Below are 19328 nucleotides of genomic sequence, written 5' to 3' on the forward strand. Positions count from 1 at the left end.
GAGTACGAGCGTGCTGTGCTCCCAGAGAGGAGCAGGAGAGGCAAGCTGCAGATGCACTCGTGCCCCAGGGGTGCTGCTCATGGCCGACTGAGTTAGTTGCTTGTGGTTCAGCTTTGTCTCTCCTAGACCTGTGGCCCATGGACTGTGCATAGCCAATGTGGCAAATACAGAAGTAAAGCTTAAGTAACCTGTGTCCGAGGTTATTTTGTGACAGCTAGAGTGTCTGTGCTGTGCTCTAAAATGTCCAAATTTCAAAGGTTTTCCAAAGCTTTTTTCAAAGGCCTCAATGCATTGTTTCACTAGTGCTCCATGTAATATAGAGTTGATTGAATGATAAATAGACAAATGTTATCCATAAGGCTTCAGTGCCTGTGGTCGTGATGAAGAGGCTAATTCTAGGCAGCCCAGAACTGAAAAAACTTACTTTGCTGCATACCTTTTATTTGAGTTATGTATGCAGGCAGGTGACTCAGTAAAACAGCATGATTCTCTTCTGCGTTCATGTTAGGAAATTAACACTGAAATCTGTAGTTAATGCTTGCTTTTTTAATGAAACACATTTCTGTTTTTAAAAAAATTCTTGATTCTCCTTTTTTATGGTGCAAGGCATAATTCTTATATTTTGTTGCAAATGAAAGGGTGAAAATGAAGTTATATTGCATCAAGCTGATGTGTTGACTGAGGGACAGGCACAGCAAGAGGAGCCTCAGGTGCCCCATATGTCTGAAAATACATTGCATAAACAAAGCAGGTGAGATTAGAATCTAGCGAAATCATGTTTAAAAATTTTTCATCTGGTGTATAAATTAGACATGTCTGCAAATGTCAATTCTTTTTTCCTTGTTTCCTGTCTTTCTCTAATGCTTAGGTTTCAGTGCCTGCAGGCAACCTCTTGCCATTGTTTATCTGGTACAGTCGTGCTCTGTTTAAGCTCATAGCTCTTTTTGACCAAGTTTTTCTTTTGTTTGGTTTGTATTTCCACTATAGTGATCATGCATGTAATGCTCATAAATTTTGCAAAGTGCCAGAGTTCTGTCTTTTACTGGTCCCAGTGTGCTCTTCTATTTTACTATTGCTTGTGTTAAAATAAGATTTTAAACATACATCAAGTCACAGGTTCTTTGGTGTTTGTATGATTAACAATAGAAATTTCTTTTTGCTGTCAAATGTTTTGACAATGAGATTTCCTTGTTCTTTGTCAAATCTTAACCGTAAATGCCAAAAATGGAAATATATATGTTCCAAAAGCTGTTTTCTTGATTTTTAAACAAAACACATGGTACATCAGAGTTTCTAATCATCTTGTATAAGTGTTGATTCAAAATTTAATGCATGTGGAAATGTTTTCTTTGTCACCCTCAACTGAAGTTAAGTGACTTTTGTTTTGTTTTAAATATACTAGTGAAAAATCCATTTCCCCAGAAGGCAAGCTGGGGAACACAGCACAGCTCTTAAGGAGTCGATTTCAGAGGGCTAGACCAAACCTCGGAAGAGCATATAGCAAAAAAGAATCTCCAGTGGCGCAAAAACTTGCTGCTCTAGTCGAAGAAGAAGGAGAAAAAGGAGAGTGTCTCTCTATGGTAGAAAAGTCTGAGGAACCTCTTTCCTCAAAAGTGAGAATTCTGTCTAGATCTTTCTGACTATACTTACTAATATTTATCTCTATACCAGCTGCTGTTATGAAATGTTTAAATAAGCTGCTGTTTTCAACCCCTGAATTAATTTTTGACCAATGAGAATTATATTCTTGCTGCCTGCTTGCACCCTTATATGTGAGGTCTTTTAAAATTCTGTCTTAATTATGTGCTGCTCCATGTCTACATTTTTTAAAATTTTGTTAAATATAGACTCATCCTGTTTTTTCACTTAAACTTTAAAATTTCAGTCATGTACATGATAACTAATAGTTATGTGCATGGCATATTTTGTTGATGGGTTTCTTCTGAACCCCTTGGTGGTGGTCACAAAGGAATACGTGAATGTCTTCTCTAAAGAAAAAAGGAACAGTGATAGGTGCTGTAAACTACTAGAAAATTTTTGAGCAAAATTTTGTTTCAAATTAACATCTAGATTGTAACTTGCAGTGCTTCATTTTACATCTGACGTATTTTGTGCTAATATTATCTTTCTCCCTAAATTTAAGGATGACATGGAAGTATTGCTGTCTGTGGGGAATTCAGATAAGAATGACAGTCCAGAGACAAATATAAGAAGTATGAAGTCAGAAATACTCTGTTCCCCTGAAAAATCAGCAGTTTCTCAAAAGACAGAGCAAAAAGAGTGTCTATCTACAGAGGTTGCAGAAAGCATTCAGGATACTACAGACAGGTAAAGTTCCATATTGACAAACTTTAAAAAACAAAAGACCCAAAACAAACAAACAAACAAAAAATTTATGTATTTATATAGTTGTTTACATACAGCACTTTTTGGAGTGTAGGCTGAGCTATGTCAGTTGTATATTTACCTGCCATGAGATCACTAGGTGGCGTTCTTACATAATTTTAAGTGTATTTTTAATGGAATCGCAGAATTTCTCAAGACCCTTTTCCGCATTAGAGGAAAATTAGAGGAGGGTATTTTGCAGGTGGGAGTAGGACAATGGGAGCAAGCAGTCAGAGTTTAGCTGTTTGAATTTTTTACCAACACACTCCTAAGGTACAGCAAACTATGGATGTGGACCCTTCAAAGGACAAGTTTACTTTTTGTTAGTCTACCTACAGCAGTTCTCAATGAGCTTGTTGTCTTAAATGTATTCTCAGTCTTCTCACTTTTCCTTCCCATCAGGAGAAATTTATGCAATGATTTGGTGGAGGGAATGATTTTTATGCATGTGTAATATGAGGCAAATTGCGCTATTCACTTGTAACAGTTCTGGGCTATGTTATAGGCTACCTTTTGGTAGGTCACGTAGGTCAGTTTCTGGGTGGATGTACTAAATATTTATTTGTCAGCCAGGCTTGTACATTCTATTTGATAGTTCCAGAGCACTGAAGTTTAAATTCTTAATATTTTGTAGGTCCAGTGATAACTTAAGTGCTGGTGAAAAAAGTAAATCAAGTGATACAAAACCGTTGCATCAAGTGAGGGACCCGCTCTGGAAGCCAAAGTCAAACCTAATGAGAGTTACTAGAAAGAAGGATCATTCTGAAGAAGGTGGAGGCAGAAATGAAGATGATGCTGAGATTAGAAATACAGAAGAATGTTTGTCAGAAAAAACAGAGGCATCAATGGTAAGTTTTGAATGTTTAGTTTGGGCCAATTTATACTTTAGTTCTTGTGCTCAACTTCTTAGAACCTTTGGTGCAGAAACCCAGTGTATGGATGTGAATGGTTAAGGTGATTCTTTTCTTTTTCTACTTCACCTTTGGAAATAATGTTGAATAAATGTACTCAGAATCCAAAACCTGGGATTATTTAATATGTACTTTCTTTCTAAGTTTTACAGTTTTTGTGGCCAGAAGTCTTCATTAGCATAAATACATGCTAACCCTGTTATCAACAAATTTAGTGTCTGCTGTGCATTGAACAATGAAAATTAAGGCAGCTATCTGATACCAAATACTACATAAAATCTGTAGAAGTATACTTACAGTTATTGATATATGCTTGAATAGCCTGTTCAGACTTCCTTCTTAAATTCCCTGAGCAGACCTGAGCTGGCCCAGACTACTTCTTTCTGTCTATAATTATAGTATCTGAATCAAGCTGTTCCTTATTTTCTAAATGGATCACTAGAAATTCTCAGCTAATGCATTATTTTTGCGAAGTGCCCGTAGTTGATAGAACTGCACTGATATGTTTTAAAAAAATTACACATTTTGAATAGAATTGTGTAGTGTGCTCAAATGAAAGTTCTTCCTCCACCCAAGCAACTCTTTTGTGATAATAGCTCTGTAAGAACTTTAGCAAAGCAAACACTGTAAGTGAGCAAAATTTTAACACTACAGCTCCTGCAGGAGAAGATGACTTGTGACATGATCGTGCTTAATAGAATGCTGCCTGTGTTCTGAGAAACCTTCCTATTTGTGTTTGAATAATGTTCAAACCCTGCTGTCTAAATTGAGGTAGCTATTTGTTTCTAACTTGTTTCCAGGGCAGAAAAAAATAACTCTTCCCTTCTCTCAAATTGTTCTCTAAATTAGTATGTAGCTTTAGAAAACAAAAGAGTTCCTCTTTCCAGCTGCTGAAGGGCTACTACTCATGGTAAGTTCAACAAAGACCTGGTCTGATAATTAGCAGCACAGAGAATGCAGGTGGCATGAAATGGTCTTTTATACTCTACAGTCTGAAATTAAAGAAAAAGTCTTAAGCTAGCAGCAGAGGTGATAATTGGGCATGTGTTCAAGAACCTCAAACTTTGTTCTTTAAATCTGTTTGTCACTGAAACCAGATGTAAAATATATTTGGCACTTAACATGGTAATGATTGTTTTATCTGTTCAGCAAAACTCTAGTAAGTTAGTGGAAGCTGCATCCTTCTCAGAGGCTACAAGAGAATATCATCTTACAGACTCTGAAGAAATATCCTGTAAAAGAATCAGGCGAGAAAGTAAATTCCAGTCTCCAGAGATTTCATCAGAGAGTGAGAGTCAAGAAGAAGATTCTCAACATTCTGCTTCTCAGGAGAAAATGTCAGATGATCTCACAAGGTAAAAAACCTAATTTTGACTTTTAAGCTCAGCTGCTTTGGTTTTGTTTTGGTTTTAAAGTTTGTTTATCAGCCATGGTTCTAAAATTTTGTACTACAGGATGTCAGTCCTTTGGCTCCCATATTCCAGGAGCACATAGCTAACCCTGCGCCTTCTACTCTGTCTGTCTGTACTCTCAATAAGCAAACATTAGCCAGCACTCTCACCAACTCATCCCAAGGTTCCTGCTTCTACTTTCTATTCTCATTCTGTATCATTCATCTTAGCTGTTGCTTGCTAGTACTGTGCCACTGTAGGAGTTCTGATTTTAAAGGCAGGTACCCATGCTGGGGACAAAGGCATTGTGGTAATGTCCTAAATTAAAATGCTATACTGGATGCGTCTGCTGCTATATATTCTTCGCTCTCATTTTCCAAGGATGCTGGGTTTTTTTGTGGGGAAATGAGGAATTACTTGATAACCGACTGAGTCTTGAAGAAATTGCTCTTTGAGAAACATGAGCAGACAAGTAGTTACTGACTAACAATCCTAATTTCTACTCATAAGTCAGATGAGCTAAATCATAGTTTGGGGTTTCTAGTATAGTTTTAGTAAAAGAGAACTGGAAATATTCTTCTGATATAAAAAGCATGCAACTTCCAAGTCCCTCAAAATGAGAATTAATCTACTTTTTCCAATCAAAGATTTCTGCATTCTGTAAATTGCTCTGTGAGACTTTTCAATACTCGAACTGTTTAATACGGATGTGCAATTAGTACTTTGTACGTACATGAAGTAATTAAGATTTCTAATGAAATAATGTCTGGACATATTTTTCACAAAAAGTAACTTTTGTTAGAAGGTAACTAGATCACCTTGCTGGTCATAGCGATCCTTTCTGTTTTATATTGATTTGTGGTGTTCCTTTTTTTGGAATATCTTACGTTTCATTGTTTTTAAACACGCTTTTGTTCTGTACTTCAGAAGGCAGTCCAGAAGATCATCAGAACGGATAGCCTCAAAACGGGTTTTGGAGCTAAGAACTGCTTCTTCTGCCTCTGAATGTGAGCCTGATCACAATGAAAAGGGGACTCAAAGACAAAAAATTAAATTGAATATTACTAAAGGCAAAAGTCTGAAATCTGCTCATAGAAGGAGATCTGGGAAAGAGCACAGAAGTTCAAAGACAACCTTGGTGACTCTCCGGGCTTCGCAAGAGGAGGAAGAAGAGGAGGAGGAGGAGGCAGCTGATGACTTTGAGCCAGATGATGCGGCTCAATGTTTTGCACCAGAAGAAGTAAACAAAGCTCCAGTGTTTGTTCCTGTAGGTCTTCGATCTCCAAAACCCGTTCCTGTTCAGATAGAGGAAACCATGGAGGAGGTATGATGTTGCTGTCTTTTGCATGTGTACTTTTGTTTTGTTTGTTTTAAACACATGCTTTTCTTGTAACTGCATCTCTGTTCCCCCCCCCCCCCCGCAGTTTAGTTTAATTCATTAAGAATGGCATTGGCAGTAGTAAGGATGCTTAGTTGAAACATATACTTGATTTTGAACAAAATGTGTCATTAATCTAAGGTCTAGTTCATGTTATGAACTGTAAAACTCTGCGGGGTGCTCACTGGTTTACTAACTGGGATTGGATGTAGACACAGGCTCCTGTGTTTACTGTATGTAACAAATGGAGCACTTGAACTTCACATTTTGTAGAATCGTAGAATGGTAAGGTTGGAAGTGACCTGTGGAGATCATCTAGTCCACCCCTCAGTGTGGCCCATACAGGGATTGAACCTGCGACCTTGGCATTAGCAGCACCGTGCTCTAACCAACTGAGCTAAAGTATTTGAATGTTGGGAAATGAGAGATATTTTGGTGGATGTGTGTGTTCTTCCTCCACCCGCACCCCCCCCACCCCCCCTACTTCCCAGTCAAGAATCACTTCCCAATCAGGAAACTTTTAACTGCCTTACTTCCCAATCAACAATCTTTTAACTGCCTTACAGCCTTACGTAGCAGTATTTATTGTGTACAAGTGAGAAAAAGAACAGTTAGCTCTAGGTAAAAGAGCAGGAGAATTGAAAACTCAGTCAAAGCACTAAGGGAAGCTCTAGAACAGTAACAGACAGAAAAGTTGTTGCAGGGAGAGCTCTGCTGATTCCCTTCATCCTGAAGATCTGGAATATGTTAAGTGTGGGGATGATGTTCAAATTACCCTGAACGCTCCTGTGTGTTAAACCAAGTAAGGGACATGATTAGATACCTGAGAACTCATGAAAATGCAAGCCTTCGAAAACTGACCAAATTGAGCAGTATTTTTCATAAGAATATCATCACTGGCAGCAGTGTAACCTTTCTGTGAAATTTCAAGTCCTTGAGTTTCTGAAATGCGAAGTGACTGAAGTTCTTAATGGAAAGATGGTGTTAAAGAGGAAAAGAACACAGGCAAAACTTTGTATAAAAATTTCTCTTCATCATACATGCATTCTCTCTCTCTCTCTTTCGATATATACGTGTACACACACAGAGAAAGTATATATAGATTTCTTTACATATACACATAAATATGTGAATATATAAACATACATATCTGCACACAGTGAATTTTTTATATATGTACAGCTAAAATTTTGCTACATACATACATGATGTCGGTTGTGTGTGTATGAATTTTCTGTAAACTTACTTTGGAAGTTTGAACTGCTTTTTCCCTGAAGACTTAGAGAGCAGAAAAAATGAGAAAACAAGCAAAGCTTTTTTGAGGTAAATAGCCAGCATGAAAGATATCAGCCAAAAAGCTTAGTCTGGTAGAATAAAAAGCAACTAGAAATAAAGTGTTACAGTTGTCTGCTTCCAATTACGGTGTTACCCGTTATACCTCTAGTTCATATAACTCCTTCCTTCTCAAATCACATGGTATAGGACTTAATTTTGGGGATTTGATTAGATATTCAAGATCTGGTAAGTATGTATGTGCTCTAAAACTTACTCATCCGATTTTCTTTTGGGGCTGATGAACTGAAATACTTTTAAAATTGTTTTTAATTAAATTATTTTTACAGCTGGAAATATCTGTAAATGTCCCAGATGTGCAGGTGGTTACTGATGTTGAAAGTCTATCTCAAGTGTCTGTCCAGCCAGTGACGCAGAGGGAAGAAAATGTGAACACTTCGCCAGCTGTAAGAATGTCTCTCTCTCTCTCTCTTTTTTTTTTTTTTTCCTTCATAGCAGGTACAAAACCACATGGCCATAGCTTAACAGACTCTTAACTGTCCCCCACAGATATAAGGGACACAGATACAGGAAAACTGTATAAATAAAATTCTCAACCTGTAAAATACCATTTTAAAGTCAGAGTAGCCTTTGGGCAGAGAATTTACTGGTAAGCATTGTATTAAAATTGCAGATCCATTTTAGATAGAACTTTAATTTTTTGTTTGTTTGTTTGGTTTAAGGAAGCAAACATTCCTGAAAATCCGGAGGAGGACAAAGGTAGATATGAAATAAGATTATCTTGTTCATTGACTTATCGATATGTAAGTAATCTTGATAGAAGTTTGGAAGTTCATATATCTTAACACAACCATGCTCATGAAATTTGAGATGTGTTTATGTTTTGGAGGAGGCTTAAACCATTTTTTCCTTACTATTCTCTGTCAGCTTGGTAAACCAAGCACTGCAAAGCTATTTCTCAGGGTCAAAACATACCTTTTTTTGTGTCCCTTGTATCAGGTTTCACATGATTAGCTGTGGAGGGGAAGAGGAAACTTTGCAAGTGCTTACAGTATTCACTTGATGTGTGACTGAATGGTTCAAAGAATGAGTAGATTCATACCTTGGCATTGCTGTCTCTATGGTGTCTGACTGTAGTATCTTAAACTAGTAATATAGCATGTGCAAGGGAAGACAGTGATCATAGTGTTGCAGAAGCAAATAGTCTTTTTATATGAGATAGGTTACAAACTGTGAGTGATCATTACTTTTTAGAATAGCTTTCATTTTGAAATTTAAGTATGTTCTCAGTTTTGCTTAGAAGCATTTGAAATTGAGTTACTGTCTCATTTGAAGGAAGGGAAACCTCATTTTTTTTTCTTGTTCATCTATTTCATTACATTGGGTTTGGCAGATGGAAATGTTTTGTTTCATATGACCAGTTAGTGAGTGATAGGTGAAGGGAGATATTCTGGGTAGAGATTAAGAGTCAGGAGTCTAAACTGCTGATCAACTCTACAGATATGGATGTCTTTGATTTAAAAGGTTTTTCTCTTTCTTTTCCGTTAATGGGAATAATGATACTGCTTAATGTTTCTACAGTAATTTGGATTTAGTGAATGAGAATTGCTGTCTATCTACAAGTATCTTGATCCATGAAAGGCAACAATTTAAAAATATGTACTTCATTATACTGATGATGTTAAATGCTTTTTGAATGTGGATAAGTGAATTTAGTAGTAAATATACTTGTGATTTTTAACCTATGTGTGAATAACTTTGTAGGAATTAATGATGGAAGCACTGAAGCTGCCATGACTTTACTTGCAATGGGTGATCCAACGTTCCAGTTAAAAATAAACACTGAAGGTATGATCTGATTTATGGGACAAAGCCTTCCTTGTGCTTCATGGGTTTGCCTAAGAAGGAATGGAATAGTGGCTACAAAGCTGCTTCCACGTGCTACTGCACAGCAGGAGGTCAAGAGTCTCTTCTACATTTAGTCCTGCTGAGTTGTAATATATAGGATAGGCAATGCTGCCTGGCTGGGATAAGTGAGGCAACGTTTTGGATACTGCTAGCTGCAGCACTTTACTACAAAGATGTTTCTGGAAGCTCTTTTAGGAAAGGACATGTTTGAATTAGTCTGTGTTGGTCACATATATCAGGGAAAAGAGAAGAACCAAGCTTAAATGTCCATAATTGTCGGTGGTATTTAGTAGTCTTTAGCTTGAAAAATAGTTTCTTTCCATCCCCCTAATTAGCTCTAATTTGAATTTACTAGTTTTTAGTTTAGCTTTTGTCTGACTGTTTTAATTAGAATTTAGAATTGGCTTTCCTGGTGAATGTTAATTTCTGCCTCCTTACTAACAAAAATTGTGAATTTAAGACTGCATTTACCTGAGATTTAAATTTGCATATTTGGAGAAAGCGGATTTTAGCAAATGAAGCTTGAAGTTGATCATCTGTAAACAGCTCTATGCAGTTACAAAACCTGAGTCTTTTTAATTATGCTTTTCTATTCTGTTCGTTGTTCTAACCAGAACGGACACAGATGTTACCTGCTCAAGATGGTTTACACATGGCTGATAACTTTGTGACCCATGCTTGTTCAGAACAAAGTGTAATTTCTTGTCAGTATTTACTATCTTCACCTACTTCTAATACGGAATTGTTCCCTTCTGAGGATGGAAGCAACATTAATCTAGAGCCCCAAAGCACTGGCGCAAGAACAGATGGTGAAGAATATTTTGAGAAAAATGCTACAGAGACCAGGTTAAATTACTACCTTAACTACTTTGGAGAGGGATATCCTCTGACGTTGCTTGCCTTTAACAGGTTCTTTCTGGCATGTTTCTTGAATTTAAGCATCTTGCTTTAGTGAAGTTTTCTCAGCTTGTATAATTTGCCATGTAATCTGGAAAAGCCCTCTTTGAATTTTCCATATCACTTTTTTGAGATGTTGACATGTAATTTGGGGGAAATTGGTCAGAGGGGAGTATTAGAACTTAGTTCACATGGATTACTGTTACTTCACCAAGCTCATTTTCTGAAAGTACTGAAAAACTAATCAGGCCAAGACAAATTGCTTAAATGTCACTGCTGCCATGGGCTCTGATTAGAGCAAACAGATGTCTATGATTCTATGTCAAGGAACTGGTTGAGCTGCTGTCACTATCTCCCATGCTTTTTTAGTTTTATTTAAAAAAACAAGTAAATTTTGAAAGATCTTGATGGAAGACCTTTTCAGAAAAATCGAGTCCACTGCTTTAACAAACTATCAGATTATACCCCTCTGAAAAATTATAATGAAAGTATTTTGCTTTGAGTTTTATGGTTCTTTTATTATATATATACCAGAATTTACCACCTCTGTTCCATATCTCTCATTGTTCTCTGTGCAGTGATCTTTGCTGAAAATAGTAATTTCATCACACAACTAACTGTCAGAATAGAATTATATCGATGATATTTGCCTTTTTACCTGCAGTGATAGCTCCGTACCTATGGTGAACAGTACAAGACTGACAAGAGGTAGACTCCTCAAGTCTGAGCCAGGCTTTGGAGTACTGAGGTCAAATAAGAACACTATGCAGAAGCCTGTTAATACAAATGTACTTGTGGAAGAAGTAGAGGAAGTTCAAAGTGGTAAGCCTGTCTCTTATCCTAAGGTTTTAAAAATGGTTTCTGGTGATAAATTCACATTTATTTCTGAAGTAAAACTAAATTAAAATCAATCTCCACTTTCTGTTGGTGTTCACAGATGATACATCACCATTGTAACAGCAGGTTATCCATTTATGTTATAGCTTTATACATAAATATACTTTTCAGTATAGAGATCTGCATAGAGACTTTTCTGTGCAGGTCTTGAATTACCTGGAAAACCCTTAAGTTACTGGGATGACCATGACGGAAATAGTTCAATACAGTATAGTTTTTTCCTTTCATTAACATCTTTCTCTTCCATCTATATCTCCATTTTACACCCTCCCCAAATTATAAGTAAAATGTGTGTATGTGTTTTTTTATATGTTTGCTTTTAAATCTTTAGAGGCTACAGTTCTGAGGAGTTCTGCAGAAATGCAGAAGATGGAACTAGAACAGGAACTAGAACAGGTCAGACCAACTTCGGGTGATTCTTTAGATTTTCATGATTTTGCAACTGGAAGTACAGAACTTGTCAAGCAAATAGATAAAACAGAGAGGTAGGAAGAAATCATCAATTTACATTGAATGTATCCCTAAAGTTTCTTAAAACATGCAGTTGAAGTGCATGATTAGTACGTACCTGTGATGGAATGTGATGGATGCTGTATGCCTACAGCAATGGTGTGTGTTAATGCATACAAGTTTACAGTATAGACTGTTTTGTTTTTAAGATTTTTAAACTTTTGCATGTTGTCACACAGCTTTTGGAAGTAAAACATTAACTTATGTTTGCTGTTTCGGTTCTTAATAATCACTTTGCTACTGAATTGTCTCTTGCAAAACTGCATCTGAGAGGAAATGTTAAGGATGTAGTCACAGAAAAACAGAGCACCTCTTAAGCTTACATAGTCACACAGAATTAGTTTAATAATAAATAAATGCTTATAGAGGATTTATTCCGTGTCACAGGACAATATACTTAGTTTCAAATTAACTATCTATATATCTCTCAGAACAGAGAAAGAGATGAGAAACACTTGTGGAACTTCAGGGGAATTAAAAGCTCTAATTGCATCACCAAATCCTGAGGCTTCTGAACTAGAACAAGAGCTTTATCCAAATCAAAATTGTGTGGATAGACTTCCTGAGCAAAATTCTAGTTCTGCTGAGCACAATCTACATACAATCAACTTTACTCAGGTAAAGAACTTAATTTTACTACAGTCCAGCGGTGCCCAGTTCCTAAAACTCTGTACAGGAAGAGGTTCTCGGTGCAAATGTGCTCACTCACCCATTTTAGAGACCTACTTCAGCTGGTGAATGAAAGCTCTTTTTTTTTTTTTTGTCTGGCATAATTAATCATTGAAGTAAACCCCTTCTGCTCAAGCCTCAATTTATAGGATTTCAGGGTTGTAAGTGATATATGCTAACAAAATTTTGTTAGATTTTTTTTTAAAGATTTTTGATGGAAGAAGTTATTTATTTGTTTAGTCTGACCTTGTACAGTTTTACTTCTTTGGTTAAGATGTCACCACTATCTTTGCGTTTTCATAGACAACTTCTTTTTGCTTTGTTTAAAACAAACTTTGCTTTCTTTAAAACAAACCTTGGCAAAACTTGGCTAACTTGGATATTTTATTATATGCTAACCCTCTATAGGGCTTTTTATTATTTTGTTATTTTATTTTAAGCATCTGGGATTTAGCTGTTGAATATACTCTAGTCTGAAAGTAGCATTTTTGGATATTCAAGAGTCTTAAGCCCTTAACTCTTTTACCTGTGGCTATTTATTCTTCCTCATTTTTATTATGCTCTTTCCCACTTATTTCAAAACTCAACTAAGAGTTTTAACATATCTTGTTTGTCCATGATAATACATGTATTTCCATTTCCATCCATTGCTTTGCAGTTGTTTGTGTATCCCTGCTCTAGTATAAATGAGAGAAGTATCTTGTTCCTTCATGAGAGAGAGGTTCATTTTCTCTTAGGCTTTCTAGTGTTGCCTGAGGTCAGTGTCTGTGCAGCTGTACAGTTATCATGGAGCAGCTAATGGGTGGCAGCTTGTTTTCCCCAGTGCAGTCAGTTGATGCGTCAAGGCTAATCTCAACTTAGAACAAGGTACAAGAATGAATTGGCTGGAGACGGGACTGGCAGTCAGTGTGACAGGAGACAACTTTCAATGTAATGCCTTTTTTAAGCAATTTTATGTGTCATGAAAGGGAAGGAATAGATCAGTTGCAGAGCTTGGAGTTTTTCTTGTGGCACTCTGGTTTTTGTAACAGTTGGGGGAATTCGTGTTCTTAGCACTACTGAGCAATTTACTGTGTGAGTCAGCTCTGACAGTTGTACTGTTGGAAGCATAATTTTTTTTTCAACAACTCATCAGTAGAGACAATAAGCTTCATATAAATGATATATAAGTACTGCCCAACTGTTTCTCATCAGGCTGGTATCCTTCAACCTAGAATAGCCAGAAGTAAAAGCTGACAAATTGCAGTTACAATGATGTTACTAGATTTTCTGGCTCTTCAATATTTGACATACTTTTGTTTCTTTCCTATTTTCTAGAGTTACTTCTCAGATCTCTTAATTTGTTTTATTGCAAATGTTTTATTTCTAGAATGAAGCACGTATTCAGGATTTTCAACAGCAATGTATAAGCAGCACAGAAGAGACTTCAGGTATAACGTGGTAATACTCAAAGTTAACGAAATCTGACATTTGTGTATCTTGTAATCACACAAAGATGAATCGAAAAATGTTTTCATTGACATGATTTAAAACAGTCTACTTTGTTAACAAGAATAATGGCCCACAGTGTAATGCCATTCTCATCACTAACCTCTTTACCTTCATTTCATTGACACAAACTAGACTTGGTAGCTTTGGAATGGTACCTCATTAAGTTCAAAAATCAGTGGAAGAAAAAATTCTTGCTCTTTCCTCCCTGCTGTGAGCTCCTGCTACTTACCTTGTGCTGATAACTGCTACCCTATCCAAACTGAAGATGGGGCAGAAGGGGAGAAAAAATCTGTATGTTTTTTCACAGGCTTAGTGAGTTATAGTGGGTTAATGAAAGCGTCTAGTGAGTGCCAGTGTTGTAGCTGTGTGGATAGGAAGGTAGGACTGCATGAATGTGGAGCAGGAAAAAAAGAGAAACAGAGAAGGAAATGGGAGAAAGGAACCAGACCTCCCTTTTAAGGTGTAATAAGTCAGCTAATCAGTTCGTAATTGATTTAAATGTGATGAAAGGTACCAAGGTGATAGCTGCTTTTACATAAAACAAGTTGAATTGGAGATGGATTGGAACCAATATTTGACTAAGGAATGGGAAAATCACTGTCAGAAGCCCCAAATACTTTCTTTAAATGGAAACTGCAATCTTCCTGCCAAAAGTGCAACTTCTGAGGATGTGCAAAAGGCAGGGCTGACCTACTGGAAAGCATCTCTTCAGAGAAGGACCTGGGAGTGCTGGTAGATGGCAAGTTGCCTATAAGCCACCAATGTGCCCTTGTGGCCAGGAAGGCCAATGGTCTCCTGGGGTGCATTAGGAAGACTGTTGCCAGCAGATCGAGGGAGGTGATCCTGCCCCTCTACTCAGCCCTGGTGAGGCCTCATCTTGAGTACTGTGTCCAGTTCTGGGCTCCCCAGTACAAGAGAGACAGGGAGCTACTGCAGAGAGTCCAGCATAGGGCTACGAGCATGATCCGAGGGCTGGAGCACCTGCCCTAGGAGGAACGCCTGCGAGAGCTGGGCCTCTTTAGCCAGGGAAAGAGAAGACTGAGGGGGGATCTTATCAGTGTCTACAAGTACTTGAAGGGAGGGTGTCAAGGGGATGTGACAAACTCTTTTCAGTTGTCCCGTGTGACAGGACGAGAGGCAATGGGCAGAAACTGAAGCACAGGAAGTTCTGCCTGACCGTGAGGGGGAATTTCTTCCCTGTGAGAGTGACGGAGCCCTGGCACAGGTTGCCCAGAGAGGTTGTGGAGTCTCCTCCTCTGGAGACATTCAAGGCCCGCCTGGATGCAACCCTGTCTAACATGCTCTAGGTGACCCTGCTGAGCGGGGAGGTTGGACTAAATGATCTCCAGAGGTCCTTTCCAACCCTACTGATTCTATGATTCTTCCAGGTTGTCTGTAATTATGCTCAGTTGTTGCAAGGCATTCTTAAATCATCTTTATCTAAAGAACCAGAGTGAGTTCAGGTTGGAATAACAGCTTTAAATCAGCAAAAAATGAGAGCGGTTTTAGCTAATTGAGCAGCACTATGGCCTTCCATCTTTTGAAAAGAACTTTATTATTTCTTTAAATTCATTTTAACATATGGCAATTGGCTGTTAGCTGTTAATGTCCATCTGTTGGCTAAATTATATGTGCTTCTTATTTATTAAACTGGTGACTGTGCTTCACTGTTGTCCTTTTCTGCAAATCAAGAGTAAGGGAAAAAGAACTATGAGACTGTTGACAAAACAGCAAACTTCTACTGCTTTGAAGAATTGACTCTTAACACCTATTAATAGCAATTAGAGGGTCATCTGACCACTATTACACAAGTTAATTAAACTGCAAGTTATATTTTAATGCTATAACACCAAATTTTAAAAAGCTTGATTCCTACTAGGCATTCTTGCTCTTTTTTTTTTTTTTTTTTTTTTTTTTTTTTTTTTTTTTTTTTTTTGAATGATAATTGAGACTCTACAGCACTGGGCCACAGTGGGTAGTGACTGATAAATCCTCTAAGAAGAAAGGAAATATATTGCCTCCAGGATATTCCCAGTCCACTTTTCCCTTGCAAAATGAGTGCCTTAGTCAGTAATTACTATAGGTGGCGTGTGCATTTTTTTTTTTTAAGTGAACAGTGTCATTTTTAAACTGGAATGATAGGCTTTTATTTATTTTGTGTCTTTTATTTATTCTTATTTATTTCCCTGAACAATTACAGTTGTGAATGACGATCATAGTAGATGTCCAGAGGAAGAACAGACATTCATTTTAACATTGGTGGAAATCCCAGCCGACTCAAGAGAATATGATGATGCATCTGCTTTGCTGGAACAAGCTTCAGAACCATTGCTACCAGCTCCGATACTTATCAGCCCGATCAATGCAAGTGGAACAAGCACAACTAGAGTGGAGAGGTAAATAATTAACTCTTGAGCAGCTTAGGTGAAACATTTTTTGTGAAGCTTTAGAAATTTCTAAATGTGTAACATTAAAACTTGTGTACATTGAAACTTCTTAGAAGAAGAAATGCAAGGGAAAAAAACAATCATCGTAATAGGCTGGCAGAGACTTAAAAAAACAAATGTTCTAGTCAGATTTGAGAAAAATCTTAAAGCTATGGTGTTTTAGTTAGCTGGGATTTTGGTGGCAGCCTTAACTTTGGTTTTGTTTTGGCCTTTAGTGCAATTATTCCTCTTTAGAAGTTTGCTGTACAGTCTGTTAATGCAAGTTTTCTTCTCAGATCAAAACTATGTAATTCCCATTGTGGAGGACTTACTCTGTGATGTCAGAGGTCCTTCTGTTAGTTTTTAAAGGAATAGGTCTATAAGAGTGAATCTTGGCCGTGCAGTGTAGGAGTTCTAGCTCCCATGGAGCTATTGATGATAGACAGAATTACTAATAGGCAAAGTTGGAGTACGTTCCCCGTTTCACTGAACCCTTACTGCTTTACCTGGTTTTCCTAGTCTCTGCTGCTTCTCTGTATTTTTTTTTTTTTTTTACTCTGTTAAGCTCATATGGTGGGAAGGGGGAATGAAGATAAAACTTCACATGTAAATAATACTTTATTGTAGGATTACCTAGTGTAGTTAACCCATTGGCATATTATTACACTTTATGAACATACAAAATGGAGTTCAAATAGAACAGCTTCTAAAGTAATTAGATCTGAACTTGATTTAAAAAGTTCGGTTCTCTAACTCATCTTAAAGATAGTGCAACAAAATGCTTCTTGATGGTAAATGGTGCATTTACAGTTAATATTGGCAGTAAGAAAGAGTATTGCCAAAGATCAATGTCTAATTGTCATACAGAAATCTGTTACAAAGTAAATTTTGAGTTATTTTACAGTAACAACGATGTCTTTATATATAAACAGCATTGGATCCTTGACAACTGCAGTTGAAGAACTTGCTGCATCTTTAGATAGCAATATGGAAACCCAATTACAGAGTGCATCAGTAGAGCCCATTCCAGATTTGGTGCAGACTACACAAAAAAGGTCAGCTGCTGAGCCTGAAAAGAATGATTTTCCTCCTGCCAAGAAAACCCTGTCTACTTTAGCAGAAGGTAACTTGGAAAGCACTTACAAGGTGAGAAAATAGTTTGGATATAAGTTTTTATGCATAGTGTAGCTGCACAACATATGGTGGAGTATTTTAACTATGTGCCTTGCTTAAAAATACACCATCTGCTTTGAAAATTGACATCTACAGATTGCTTATTTTGAACCATACCACAGTTTTCGGGCTGTTGGTTTTGCAGGGAGATGGAATTGTAGGCTCACTTTTTTTTTTTTTTTTTTTTTAATTAGGCTTCTTAGTTGACATGCTGGTGATATGTCCATATGACTGATTCCTTCACCACAGGCTTTGACAGTGATGTTGCAAGAGGGGGGGACTCCAGATATATACTGGATGACTGGCAGACTGTGTAGATTCACTGAGTGATACTATAATTACTAATGGATCTGTTATAGGAAGAAATTGTTAGATGTGTTCCTACCATTTTTTTTTTTAATGTAGTAGCCATTAGTCTAAAACAAGCTGCAAATAAAAACTGGCCAGCTTTTTTCCAGCTTCCCTCCATGCTTTCTGCTTTCTGAAAGTGAGCAAGCTTACAGGATTGACTCTCACTTATTTATTTATTTATTTATTTTTGTAAGTAGGCTAAGAGTTTGTAGTGTCTGAGAGAATGGGTGATAATTCCCCTCACATGACTGAGAGGGATTCTCTAGAAAGGATTGGATAACACCTTTCTTTCTTTTCTGACTTCTCATCTTCCTATCTTGAGTAATCTGTCATGAAAAGTCCTTGAAAAGCCTGCTCAGGAAATGACTTAAGTGATGCCTGATACTCTACTAAAGATGTTTTCTTCTGTATTATTCCTGTTCTTAGAACTGTGCATGCATGATGTGAGTTTTGTCAAATTTCACCCTCTTTTGAATGGCGAGAGGAATATCTTACCTTATTTATTTATTTATTTATTTATTTAAATACAGGATTATGCAACTAAATCCACAGAATTTCCAAGGAGAGCTGCTGGTAGGTAAATTTAAACTTGTAGAAACTGAGTATAATGCATATAAACACATGGTACATCACAGTTTAATGCTGGCTATCATTGTGTTGAATAGCCCTGCCATTGGTAATTTAGCATTAGAGTAGAAAAGAATTTTCCTCTCATATCACCATTTTGTATGCCATGTTCTGCCATAAACTAGGTACCTTGGATTACATATCTGAAAATCTCTTGGGTATTAAATCAATGATGGCTCTAAAATCACTGGTGTAGTTAGTCTGCTCATAGATTTCGGGTGTCTATTTACTTGAAAGAAAAAAAAAATCTCTACTTAAGGAACAAAACCCTCACACTGACCTAATAATGACAACCATGAGTAGAGAATTCAGCCCGTAGGAGGGCTTTCTGAAACACAGAAATAACTTGTTAATTGATGAACCTGGAAAGGAGTTTTGTTTTGATCATGTTCATTTAGTATCTACAAACAAATGCACCTCTTACATTTTGGTTTCAGAATTATTTATGTCAGTCTCTTACTTGCACTGAATATGTTCTTAGGAGAAGAGTTGGAACTACTGTACTTAAATATCAGTAAAATTTACCCTGCTTTTTAAGCAAGATAAATATTAAACATCATCTAGGAAAGATTTTTGGACCAAATGTAGTATTTTCTTACATAAAGGAAAATGCATAAATATATATATTTTTTTTTCTTTTAATATATACATATATATACTTATATGTATGTGTATATATACACATACATTTTTTAAATTTTCTATAGAGCTGAGAACTGAAAATATTAACTTTTTTAACCATAGTATACCAAATTATGTTGGTTATTTTATTTCATATTTGTCTTTTGAAAATGCATTCACAATGTAGTTCTTTGAAACTCCAGATCTGCCTCTGAAGGTATGGGGGTAACCAGTATTCTTGGCAATATGATCTTCAGTTATTTGAGCGTGTGAAGGTTTTAGAGAACTCTTTTTTTTTTTTTGGCCCTTACTTTAAAAAGAAATTGTGGAAGCTTAAGCAGCCAGATGACTGGAGCAAGCTGTATGGTATGTTGTAAAGAGTTGGCGGACTGTAAAACCA

The 19328-nt window shown here is 36.8% G+C and overlaps 1 protein-coding gene across 6 annotated transcripts in view; it reads left to right on the forward strand.

Moving 5' to 3' along the window:
* The window catches only part of BDP1 (B double prime 1, subunit of RNA polymerase III transcription initiation factor IIIB), a 51256-nt gene that overhangs the window by 26526 nt on the left and 5402 nt on the right, over window positions 1-19328 (forward strand). For 5 of the 6 annotated variants that reach the window (XM_062599774.1, XM_062599775.1, XM_062599776.1 and 2 more), the window contains 17 exons: window positions 639-751; window positions 1403-1613; window positions 2144-2328; window positions 3020-3233; window positions 4446-4651; window positions 5615-6011; window positions 7688-7804; window positions 8081-8117; window positions 9123-9206; window positions 9881-10112; window positions 10828-10985; window positions 11392-11545; window positions 12002-12188; window positions 13609-13669; window positions 15931-16126; window positions 17089-17302; window positions 18211-18253. In XM_062599774.1, the coding sequence (XP_062455758.1) occupies window positions 639-751; window positions 1403-1613; window positions 2144-2328; window positions 3020-3233; window positions 4446-4651; window positions 5615-6011; window positions 7688-7804; window positions 8081-8117; window positions 9123-9206; window positions 9881-10112; window positions 10828-10985; window positions 11392-11545; window positions 12002-12188; window positions 13609-13669; window positions 15931-16126; window positions 17089-17302; window positions 18211-18253 (2809 nt within the window). Of the gene's footprint in view, window positions 1-638; window positions 752-1402; window positions 1614-2143; window positions 2329-3019; window positions 3234-4445; window positions 4652-5614; window positions 6012-7687; window positions 7805-8080; window positions 8118-9122; window positions 9207-9880; window positions 10113-10827; window positions 10986-11391; window positions 11546-12001; window positions 12189-13608; window positions 13670-15930; window positions 16127-17088; window positions 17303-18210; window positions 18254-19328 lie in introns of those variants that run through there. The other variant, XM_062599779.1, reaches the window with a different exon arrangement.

This window comes from Rhea pennata, chromosome Z, assembly GCF_028389875.1.
Source record: "Rhea pennata isolate bPtePen1 chromosome Z, bPtePen1.pri, whole genome shotgun sequence".
Lineage (NCBI taxonomy): Eukaryota > Metazoa > Chordata > Aves > Rheiformes > Rheidae > Rhea > Rhea pennata.